We start from the raw sequence: 11,511 nt of genomic DNA on the forward strand, positions 1-11,511 counted from the left end.
TGTGTGTGTGTGTGTGTGTGTGTGTGTGTGTGTGTGTGTGTGTGTGTGTTTTTTTTAATTCTCCTGCTCCTCCTCCTCTCTGTTTGTGTCCCTCTCATACACGCTGATGCTGTTCAAATGTCTGCAGGAAGGCTAAAATGGGAGAGTGGGTATGCCGGGGGAGTGGGAGCGCCGTCTCGTGGTGGGTAGCCAGGGCTCTTCCAGAGCTGGATTTATGGCACGCAGCTGTTGAGTGGCTGACAAACGTGTCAGGGGCTCAAGCACTGCTGCTTCTCAAGCTGCTCGAGCTCTGCTTACTGTTGCGTAGGAAAGAGGACTGCTGTTTCTGAACACACAACGGTGAGTACTCTGCCTTCCCTTTTACAAATACTCTTCTTCTTTAATAACTTCCTCTTAAGGTAATGTTTTTGTAATGGCAACCATTGACCTAATGCACAGTTTCTTCAAATGTTTTCATTTTTATATCTGTATCTTGTGCTGTGGTAGTCCTTAACAGAAGTAGTTTGCAATTTGGAAAAAGTGTTTAAGGTTGCCAACTGTCTGTAGATTGACCATACATGGCCATCAGTGTAAGAATACAAAAATACCTTTTACTGAAAGAGCACCTCACTAATGTTTTGTGTGTTATGAGCAATACTCCAGTGTCTTATATTTTTCCATTAGTTATACCTAAAGATAGTGTGTGTTTGTGTGTGTCTCCTGTGCTGCTTTTTTAAATTTAGTTCACAATGCTGTGTCCTATTTTTAGAAGTTAAGGCATCACAGCAGAGTGGAGACATGACGCCGGCCACTCACTCGACACAGACAGAAACTTTAGCCCTGTGCTGAGCCATTGATCGCTCCACGCGTGGAGCTCCTCTTCGAATATTCCTCTGCGAAATTCCTAGAGCTAAACAATTTGCCCTATCCTAACTTGCTGAAACCTTTTGTGTTTGGTCAGGTCAAGCCTCAGTTTAGAAGGAAGCCTGGAATCTCAATTACAGCTGGACCCTGTGGATTTTAGGCAAGCCTTTAGCCTGTCTGGCCTGGCCCTTACTCTCATCCAGAGGTCAGAGAGGGACAGAGCCCGGCAAGGAGCACCACTTGTTTTAGGTTAAATTGAGAACAAAGTGCTCCATTTTTTTGGGAGCAGTGGAGGTATGTAGTGCTTTCGACACTGGAATGTAGTTGTCTTACTTGCGGTATAAGATCCATATTTGTTTTAGATCGAGAATCTAATAAAAACAGTTTTCTAACACCAGGAGGGTTAAAAAAGGCATGGACCTTATAAATCTATTTTCTCTTGCACAGCGAGACTGTTCAGGGAGTGTTTATTTGGGTTGCTATGGAAGGAGCAGTCTGTGGTTGAAAGGATGGTGGTAACACTGGAGCTGGAAGACGCCTTTAGAGATCCAGCTTTAAAGCTGCTTCCTCTTCCCACTGCTGCTGAAGTACAGAGGCTTTCTTAATGCCTTCATTTTAAAACAATTACACTGGGGTAGATCAAATTCATTAACATCATAATGAACAAATGCATTCCACCCTCACTGCTCATTGACCCAAAGTGCAAAGTTGGCTAATCCACATTGTGACCACGCAAATGATCTGTGTTTGTTAATAGGTATAGTGTGGGCATATTGAAACCGGTCAATTTAACAGACACTGATTCATCTTAGTCCTCTTTTGAGCCTCAATGGAGAACTCCCTGGGAAAGAAAACAAAAACATAAAACCCAACTGAATCCACGTTCATGAAACTAGCCGGGCAATGCCATGTTGTAGAATACACCCTCCCTATAAGTTGCTGTTACTGCGTTATTGAGATTCAATTTGTCACCATTACTCATTCTCACAAATACAATTAATAAATGTAAATGAAGTGAGAAATCACTAAACATTACACGTAACTTACCACTTAACTGTTGACCTCCTCTACCATGTGGAAATGGCAGTCATTGGTTCCTCCTCTTTGCAGTTATGATTAATTTGGTGGGGAAATTGAAGCTATTCATCACAGCTGGGCATGCAGGCCATGTGACAGTCCATGTGGAGAGGCGGGTTTAGTTATAGAAATCCTCTCAGCCTTTGTGTTTACTGCAAACAGGAAGAAAACGAGCCGTGGCAACTATGGGCCTTCATTATCGGCTCTCTGAAACATCGCCTGGACCTCAGTGTGCTCCGACCCCAGCAGCGAGCACGTTTGCTTTTATTCATCATCCGTGCTGTGAGGGCGGCTTATTTACTTCTTCACAGAAACGCAAGTTATTTGAGGTTGTTTTATACAGCATGTGACTGTATGCAGAGTCTGTCAGCCCTTTTCTACTTGTTTCATATGGGAGTCACAGCGTGATGATGTCCCCGGCTGAACATCTGTTAATGTCAAATAATTGCTTTTTGGTGTGGATAGTGGCTGCTTTTACATGATGGAAATTGCCTTTACTGTGGCAGTAAGATGCAACATCTGTCCTGTATGTAAATCAGTCGGGCTACTGGAGTCACTGTCAGGTTCAGAAAACACTTTTGGGACAAACTAGATACATCTTTGTTCAAATAACTTTTCCTAAAAAACTTCAGATGGGTTAGCTCTAAAATGAAGATTTGGAGCAGTTTAGAAAGCTGTGGTTTCTCTGTTTCTGCTTGTTCTGGGTTCCTGTTTTATTGACTCATAATAATCTGCAACCAACAGCCTTTTGTTCAGGCCTTGTTCTTGGTGAAAGCAGCTTTCTCTGTCTGGTTATTAATGCAGATTATTCGATAGAATGACACCGCTCCTCTTTTTGCAGCCCTGTGAGGCTGTGCGGTCCTTGCCTCCGCTGTGCTCAAACACACACTTCCCGCTTTGTTGTGAAATCTGTCCCTGAGGTCCCCTGTTGTCACATTGTCAGATGGTCCAAATGTGCTGACTGGGGGGTTCGCTCGCGGGTTCTGCAGTCCTGCAGTTGGAGCTGTGCTCGCCCTCACATGAGCTGAATACAGAAACTGTTGTGTCATACCTTCCAATACTTGCTGTGGTTTGAAATATGCTGAGATTCATCTCCCTCACTCATAGCCTGCTGCTTTGTAGCCAGTAAGTACCCCGTCAGCTCTGTAAGAAGTGGCATTTCCCTTTTGCCTTTTGACTGCTGGAAATTCCGTCAAGTTTTCCATTGGCGCAATGAGCCAGATCCACTGGGTCTGTGCATGAGCTCTGGGCTCATGAATTATATACTGTGCACTGTGTGAACAAAATATTGGATAGAACGGCAAGTAGGCCTCGTGTTTGTATACTAAATGTAAAGGCTTAAACCAAACATAGTGAATTCAGATTTTACAGGATGTGTGAAAGATGGATGTCCAACTCATATGATTCAGAGAGCAGAAATCCAACTCAGACCAAACCCATAAAGATCTGTTGATTACCATCTTTTATATTACAATATTGTATTGAGTCCAGATATTGTATCTTATTGATTGTCTGAATTCATTCTCCAAACCTTAAAATCAGAATTCATCATAATTTAGATGGCTACAAATGTATGAAATTGTGTTATGGAAAAAAACATCAGTAGGCTAAATGGTCTCCATTTAGGCAACTAGTTTTTGCAAGAAGTATGAATAGTTACTAGTCATCATGACTGCAGACTTTACAATCCTACTTAACAGCTTAACCAATATTTCCATATTTACAAAGAGTGGAGGTAACACAATGTCAATCATTGTTGCAGTTCCCCTGAGCTCAGCAGAGATTTTACTTTCAGCTAATATTTTTGGTTTTCTGGCTTGTAATGTTACTTTTTTTGTCTCTCAGTGCTCTCATAATGTAATTTTGACCACAGCAGCTCTAAAAATATGTAACACATACAGTGTTACATATTAATATTTACTGTCCATGGGCTATTTTATCTGACACCCAACAAACTACACTGACTCTGTGGCATGTCATGTCCAATCTGGCTGAACAGCACGAAAGAGCAATACGTGCGTGTGTTTTTTAATATCTGTCTCTGTTTCCCCGGTACCTGTCTACGTGTGACGTGCCCTGCCAGAAGATGGTGCGGGAGCAGTACATCACCACCACCCAGGGCAGCAGCTCGCCCAGGCCGGTGCCCGACCACGTCTACAAGATTGGCATCTATGGCTGGAGGAAGCGCTGCCTCTACCTGTTTGTCCTGCTGCTCATCATCATCCTGGTGGTCAACTTCGCCCTCACCATCTGGATCCTCAGGGTGATGTGGTTCAACACGGTAAGCACGACTCCCCTTGGCAGTTTGTATTTTCAGCTGGGATAGGTTTTCTCCTTTCTTTCCCCCCTTTCTTCCATGCTTCTCTTTATATTTCCAGTGTTATGGCAGTGATCAGTGTCACTTCCTAATATTATTTTTAAGTTTTGATTGTGTATTCATCACATTAACCCAATGACCCTTGATGATTAGCAGTAGGAGCAGTGATATCATCTGTCGCTAACTGATACTTGACTGTCTAAACGGGATAGTTTGGGGTTCCCAAAATGATAAAAAAACATTTGATGGAGACTTGTCAGCTTTCTTTCTTTCAACTCCAGATGGCAACAGTGGATTTATGCAGAAGCCAAAGCAGGGACACACACACACACACACACACACACACACCCACCCACACACACACACACACACACGTGCACGCGCAAAGTACATAAACAGCAATATCAACCATCTGGTTTTGTCCTACAGGGAACATTGCTACTTGTGTTTCACACTTGGAAAGCTATGAAATGGTTGGATGACAACCAAATCTAAATTCCTAGCCTGTCATATTTTGGATTCTTACCTTAAAGATAATGCTGTACAGCTGATCTACAGTTAAATATTCTGCTTTGCTTTCACATTGTGATTTCCCTGATAAACCTGCTTTTCTGCATCTTTACCCAACTACATGTCTTCATTTTGTTGTTAGGAAGGGATGGGACTCCTTCAAGTGAACTCAGACGGGGTCATGTTGAAGGAGGGCGAATCAGAGTTTCTATTCCCAGTCTACGCTCAGGAGATCCACTCTAGAGAAGTAAGATAATCAGGAACACACTTTTCTTTCTCTTCCACCCACAGTCTTCAATATTATACTTCTTTTCCTGCCTATCTACCTTCTGTTTTCCTTCGTCTTCTATCTTCTTCCAAGCTCATCCTCATACTTCTGTTTGCTCAGCCTGGCCATTATTGCACCTCATTGTTTACCACACTTACACTTGATTGGGAGTTGGATCTGCGCAGAGTACATTTTGAGCAGTTTCTATGCAGCTGTAGTGAGTGAATTGAATATTTCTGACTGTACTTTTTTTGGGAAATGTGTCAGAACAAACTGGATTTGGCAGTCCCACACAGTGCACGTGGTGGGTGCAGCAAGCTCCCCATTAACCTCAGGGAAATTTGAGGTGAAAAGTAGTTTATGGACCGCCTTCTACAGCAGCAGATGGGAACACTTTTCTGCAGTTGTTTACACGTTATGGCTTTTCTTGCTCATAGCAGCAATTTTTTTAAGCATTCTTTCTTCTTTATGGGCCTCATTAAAAAGGTAATGTATTCCTCATTTATGGATGGCCACTTTCTCTAATGTAATCTATGGATGTCTAATTATGAGACAATATTTATTGACTGTAATTCAAGCCATCATCATATAAGTTTTATAAAGTGTTATAAGGTGGTGCCAAACAATTTAGGGTCTACAGCCACAGTAGCAGCTCTGTGAGACTGTACTTGTTTACCATGTTTGCTATCATTTGCCAATCAGAACTAAAACAGCTACAAAGTGCAGCTCAGGCTGAATGTCATTAGTTTTGCAGGCATTTGGTCATAAACCAATCTACTCTAAGTTCATTAAAGTTGTGTGAATCTTAAAAATATTCTTTTACATAATATTCCATTTTCTAATTTCTATATTGTACATGTATATTGGTATGGTGAAAGGGCTTCTTTTTTTCCCCAGGACTCATCACTTCTAGTGCAGTCATCGGAAAATGTTTCCCTTAATGCCCGTGATGAAAATGGAGATGTCACAGGGAGGATATCTGTGGGTAAGATCATAAAAGAGGACGCATGTACACACAGAGACACATTGAGCACTCGTGCATAACAAGTATCCCATTGATGTATGAGGGCAATAGTAAAGTCATTCATGCAGCCATTTCTCATCCAACATTAACAGTGACAAGAAGCTGTCTTTCCTTTTCATAATCTCTTCGATTTCCATTTAAAATACATTAAATGCAACATTCCTCTCTCTCTACCATCGCTTCTGGGTCGTTCTATATTACACAAAGGGCCCAAAGGCCTGTGGAGGATCATATTTGTGCGTCTTTTATGGCTCACAGACGACTGTGTTGGGGTGTTTTGTCATAATTAAAAGGCCAACAAATGACCCAACTAATAGCAGTGTTCCACAGTGCCGTTATGTGTCCTTGATCATTAAGCTGTAAAAAACACAGCCTGCATTTTCTTGGCTCTCTGTGAATAAAAGGGAAATGCTTGTTAGAGAAGATTACATGCTGGTTCACAGTTGTAGGTGCTGAAGAGTGTTCAATCTGACAGATCTACCTGCTTTAGATTTGCCTCTTACAGGGCTGTTAACATTGAAGAAGTGAAGGGTATTATAAAAAATAACCTCAGATAGGTTACCTGTCAGTTTGAACAGTATTGTGTTTACACATTTTTAATCTACACATTTCTTTTCAGAAGGTGGTTGTTTACTCACTTTTGTGCCACTGCCTGTGAGGCGATTGAGCATGAATGTGCCTCATTATATTCTCTAAGCACTGCAGATTTTTATAAGTATAGCAGGAGGCGAAAGATTTGATTTTGATGAGTTTTATTTCCATGTAATATTGCCAAACCCCTTCAGGTGTTCTTGATGATGTTTTTGTCATTGCAGGCCCAAAAGAGGCTCAGGGACATTCTCAAAATCTGCTCATTAACTCCCACAATGACAACATGCTGTTCACTGCTGATGGCGACCAGGCGGTAATTGGACCAGACAAACTACGAGTCACAGGTATATCAATGGCTGCCACCTGCCACCTGCTGTTTCCTGGGAAATATTCCACACCTCTTGGTGAAAATGTTTTGTTTTTTTTTTGGGAGGGGGAGGGGGGGGGTAATATTGACAACAGACCAAGCACAAGACAGATGCATTCATTTTCATCAGTCATGTCATACAGTTGAGTCCATGGAAATCTCTAAAACATAAATGAAATGTCAGTAGCTCAGTTATCTACACCTGAGCATGGATTAATGGCATGTAGGTGAGATCCATTACGTTAAGATTCTAATCAAGTAATTTTTCATATGCAATTTTGAGCCAACAATACAAATATCACACCTAGGTACCACACAATGTCATATTACACAACACAGGGGTTGAAGGGTGAAGTATTAGTCTGTGATCAGGCTGAGAGCACCCCCCCATTATCTTTTCTTCCCCTTACTGTCCAGTGTGTATTGATTGTGTTGCGGTGGGTCACTAACCACACTATGTGATGGGCCAAGCCATTTATTTACTATGCACACATTCAGGCTTGATAGTTATGTTTGTTTTTTTTTCTAAAAAATGATAAACAGAGACACAAATTACAATACAGTTAATTCAGCATAGAACATCAACAAACTTAACGATTAGATAACAAACAATACACATAAGTACTTTAAACCGAGGGGGTGAGGGGTAGGCCTACCACTGCTTAAATTCTAGAGTACCCTTTAACAGAAACATTAATTTGACAAATACTTTAGAAATTGATCTAAATCCGGTTATAAGGATACTGGTATTTCATAAAGACTACAATTAACTACAATACAAACTACAATTAATTATGAAGTCAGGTGAGAATGATTGAGTCCATGACATGGAAGTGGGGCACTGATTAGTATGGCTTTATTCTACAATCAGTCAACACGTGTGTACATCAGACCCTCAGCCTGCTGCAGGTTCTGTAACGCACCTTGATCCAACCTCTGTTAAACTACAGTATGTGTCTCTTTCTCCATCAGGTCCTGAAGGAGCACTCTTCCAGCATTCAGTAGAGGTGCCGCTGCTGAAATCTGAACTTTTGAAAGACCTGAGGTGAGGATTCCATCCTCCTTGTATGGGTCTTATTAATGGATAATGCGTGAAGACTATAAGTCATGAGGAAGTATAAGGGAGATATTCAGAAACGTCGGTTGATTTGAGTCCTTGCAGTAAACAATTTGCATGACATTCACTGGAGAAATACAAAATCTTAAGGTTTAATGGCACACTTTAGCCTGAAGTTTCACCTTCAACATGTCATTACTAAGGTATTGTACATACTATGTTTAAAAAAAAAAAAAAAAAAAGTAAAGATGTGATTTTTCAAGATTTCTTCTTGCTACTACTCTACTTATAGTAGGCTATTAATTTGATTTGATTTTTTTATATAAAGTGAATAAACAATATGGATGGAAGCTGTATTTATAATACCAAGCTGTTTTGCACTAGGCTGGAGTCTCCTACTCGTTCTCTTACTATGGACGCACCAAGAGGAGTTCATCTCAAAGCGCTGGCGGGCAACATTGAAGCTGCTTCCAACATGGATGTTATTCTGCAGTCTAGTATAGGCCTGGTAAGAAAAACATTATTCACTTCCTAAAGTCTTCTACACACTACCTTCAGGCCGTTTTTTTTTTCTTTTGATGACCAAGGGGGAAAAAAACAGTATTCATGCTTCCGAAATCTCTGTCAAACCCGGGTGAATTTAATTAAAGTGAACCTCACTCAAGTGCAGTTCAACAGTAGCTCTGCTTTTTCCATTTACTGGATGGATATTGTTCTTACGTATCACCCTGCGAGAGTTCATTAGACCCATTCTACTTTAGTTCTACATTTCTATGTTACTTTGCTGCAAAAAGGCAACATATATCCATAGTTTGTGCTTGGGAAGGTAATGCACTGACGGTGAGACCTTTTAATAGTCTTACTGTACTATACTGTATGTTTTGCCTTTCAGCAGAGTTAATCTGTATTTGTGAACACAAGGAGCTTTTTTTTTTGAAGCCAAAAAACCCTCGTCTGTAAGCTGTAATGAGTTCATTGCCTTTTAAACTTACAAAACAGTTGTTCGGGCTCTGTAGGTCTGTTGTGGTGTAGTGGTTAGCATTTTCCATGTTATTGTTTAGAGTGAGTTTTGATGATTGATTGTGGCTGAATCAGGGCTGGGGAATTGTTGTGGTGCAGCTAACTGGCTGACTAAAGCATTTGTATCACAGACACTAATTTGACATTTTTTGGAAGCATTCTCAGTAAAACAGCTCATGTATGAAAATATAGTTGCAGGGTGTAACGGAAGAAAACTGGGTATTTATCTGCACTGAACATGGATCATTTATTTGAGTGCTCACATTCTGTGTTTTTAGTATTTGTTTGTGCCTCAGGAATGTGGACTTTGTATCACATTCTTTCCATGACATGTTCCTTATGAATCAGTGCTCTGGTTAGGCACTCACTGGACACTCTTCTATCTCCCAGCATGCTGTTTCATTATGTGTGTTATTATACACACCCACCTTAAGTGGAAAGAATGCAGCAAAGTGATATTTCCTTGTTGATGCAGTGCAACTCTGTGGTCTTTCCTTGTATTGTCCTTGCTCTCCACTGTCTGCTGTACAGCTGGTGCTGGATGCGGAGACGGTGCGCATGCCGAGTCTGCCCCTGAGTGAAGGAGGGGTTTCTGGAAATACTCAGGGTCTCTACGAGGTCTGCGTCTGTCCCAGCGGCAAGCTCTTCCTGTCCAAGGCTGGGGTTACCTCCACTTGCAGCGAGAACCAGGAGTGCTAGTAAGACTGGCAAGGTAATCGATTTTCCATCTGTCAGTCAATGCATCTTCTGGGAGGCAACAAGCACAACTGTTTACATCTGGTCTGAGTTTTATCTTTACACCACAGTGGGTCTATGATCTCAGATAAGAAGATCCCACTGACACATTGAGGCCTGTACAGATTTAAATGCCTGCTGGTGTACATGTTGGATATGTCATGAAATGCATCCTTTTAGTTGCATTGTGACCTTCTAACCATTCAGCTGAAACTAATTGGCACTCAATTCCAAATGTATCTGCATCAGAGCTTTGTGGAGGATTTTTTTTACACAAACAGTATCATGGCTGGGCAATGAGAAGCTGGTAACAGCTTACATTCTATGCAATATTATCTTGTGGTGCAATAATTAAATTGACACATATCAAGGGCATAGAATAATCTTAAATAAATCTCTCATGAGGACAGAATGTCTTTAAAAATATTTATTTTGGTTTAAGTATGCCCTTTTGGCTCCAAGCCCTTGGTATGTAGTTTTTTTTTTTTTAATGTTTTAGCATATTATTTTTTTGAGCAAATATTTTGTCAGTCACTTCAGAGATTCACAGATGGATTTCATATCCTTTTTTGTTAACTTAAATTCAAATAGCGCAAGACAACAGACTTGTTTCTTGTTTTGCTCCAACTTCTTTTTTTAGAGTTGAGATTAAAATACCATGTGCTTATGGTACCATAAAGTGTTTTGTGTGTGGTATCACGTGTGTGTAATTGTGTTTTCATTTAATTATAATATTATGTATGTTTGGCCTGTGTTTTTAAGCCCTGCATAAGCATTCAATTATACATTAGCTACAAGACCGTTTTTATTTTTTTTAGTTTTTAGGCAAGTAAACTGGTCTGTGTTTTTAAGTAATCCCAATTACAGGGAAGGGTCTTTGACTAACGGTGCATTCTTTGACCACGGCAACATGGAAGCAAAAACATTTCTAATAAAAGTACGGTCATTGTGGGTAGTTTATGATTCTTAGTGTGAACTTTTGCCTTTTTGGCCAAATATGCCTTGATTTTATAATTTTTACACAATATGCATGACAGGTTATAAATAACATTTGCGTCTGTTGTAAGATTAAGATTGTCAGTTCTCTACGTCAAAAAGGGCAATATTTTGTACTCACGGTTACATTAAGTTTAGCATCAATTTTTCAGAAATACTGCTTTGAGCATAAGTTATATCTCATGCCGTTATCAGTATTGATAAGTGGATTGCAATTTATCACATATGTTCTGGCATATTTTGATAAAGAGTGTAATGTGTATTTATTATTTTTGGTATGTTGAATAAACTTTGTGCTATTCTTCTATGATAAGACTGGTGTCATATTTTCTAATCAAATCTTATGAAGATAAAGTCACCAAGGGACTGGCAGTCTACTAATATTTTTTAAAACTGCTGTGTTCTGCTGTGCACTAAAGCTATTATCATGATGTCATGATGGATAGTTTTTTAATCTTTCCCTAACCGTTTATTGGCTCTCTGATGCACTCTAGTGGAAAAGCTCTTCAGTACCACCAAGATTCACAATACAATCGGTCTAATCATCAGCCCAAACCCCACACACTTACACCGGCAAGCCAAGAGGGCAAACTCTCATCATACTCAATAGGTTCCAATGTGTATTTGTTTTGTGGCCTGGGTTTAAAAATTAGATCTGGTTTAGAATAAAAAAAGAAAATGCAAATCCACTGTTTGCTCAAGATTG

General features: G+C 40.3%; 1 protein-coding gene across 3 annotated transcripts in view; it reads left to right on the forward strand.

The window, feature by feature from the left end:
- Positions 1-11,109, forward strand: part of sgcg (sarcoglycan, gamma) — a 22,462-nt gene extending 11,353 nt beyond the window's left edge. Inside the window, exons 2-10 of one of the 3 annotated variants that reach the window (XM_032509406.1) lie at positions 279-339; positions 3,999-4,201; positions 4,890-4,994; positions 5,913-6,000; positions 6,855-6,974; positions 7,970-8,042; positions 8,439-8,562; positions 9,606-9,858; positions 9,905-11,109. In XM_032509406.1, the coding sequence (XP_032365297.1) occupies positions 4,007-4,201; positions 4,890-4,994; positions 5,913-6,000; positions 6,855-6,974; positions 7,970-8,042; positions 8,439-8,562; positions 9,606-9,773 (873 nt within the window). In that variant the 5' untranslated portion in view covers positions 279-339; positions 3,999-4,006 and the 3' untranslated portion in view covers positions 9,774-9,858; positions 9,905-11,109. Of the gene's footprint in view, positions 1-53; positions 340-3,998; positions 4,202-4,889; positions 4,995-5,912; positions 6,001-6,854; positions 6,975-7,969; positions 8,043-8,438; positions 8,563-9,605; positions 9,878-9,904 lie in introns of those variants that run through there. The other 2 variants (XM_032509408.1, XM_032509407.1) reach the window with 2 other exon arrangements.
- Positions 11,110-11,511: the final 402 nt, after the last annotated feature.

This window comes from Etheostoma spectabile, chromosome 3 (genome assembly GCF_008692095.1).
Source record: "Etheostoma spectabile isolate EspeVRDwgs_2016 chromosome 3, UIUC_Espe_1.0, whole genome shotgun sequence".
NCBI classification, from domain to species: domain Eukaryota; kingdom Metazoa; phylum Chordata; class Actinopteri; order Perciformes; family Percidae; genus Etheostoma; species Etheostoma spectabile.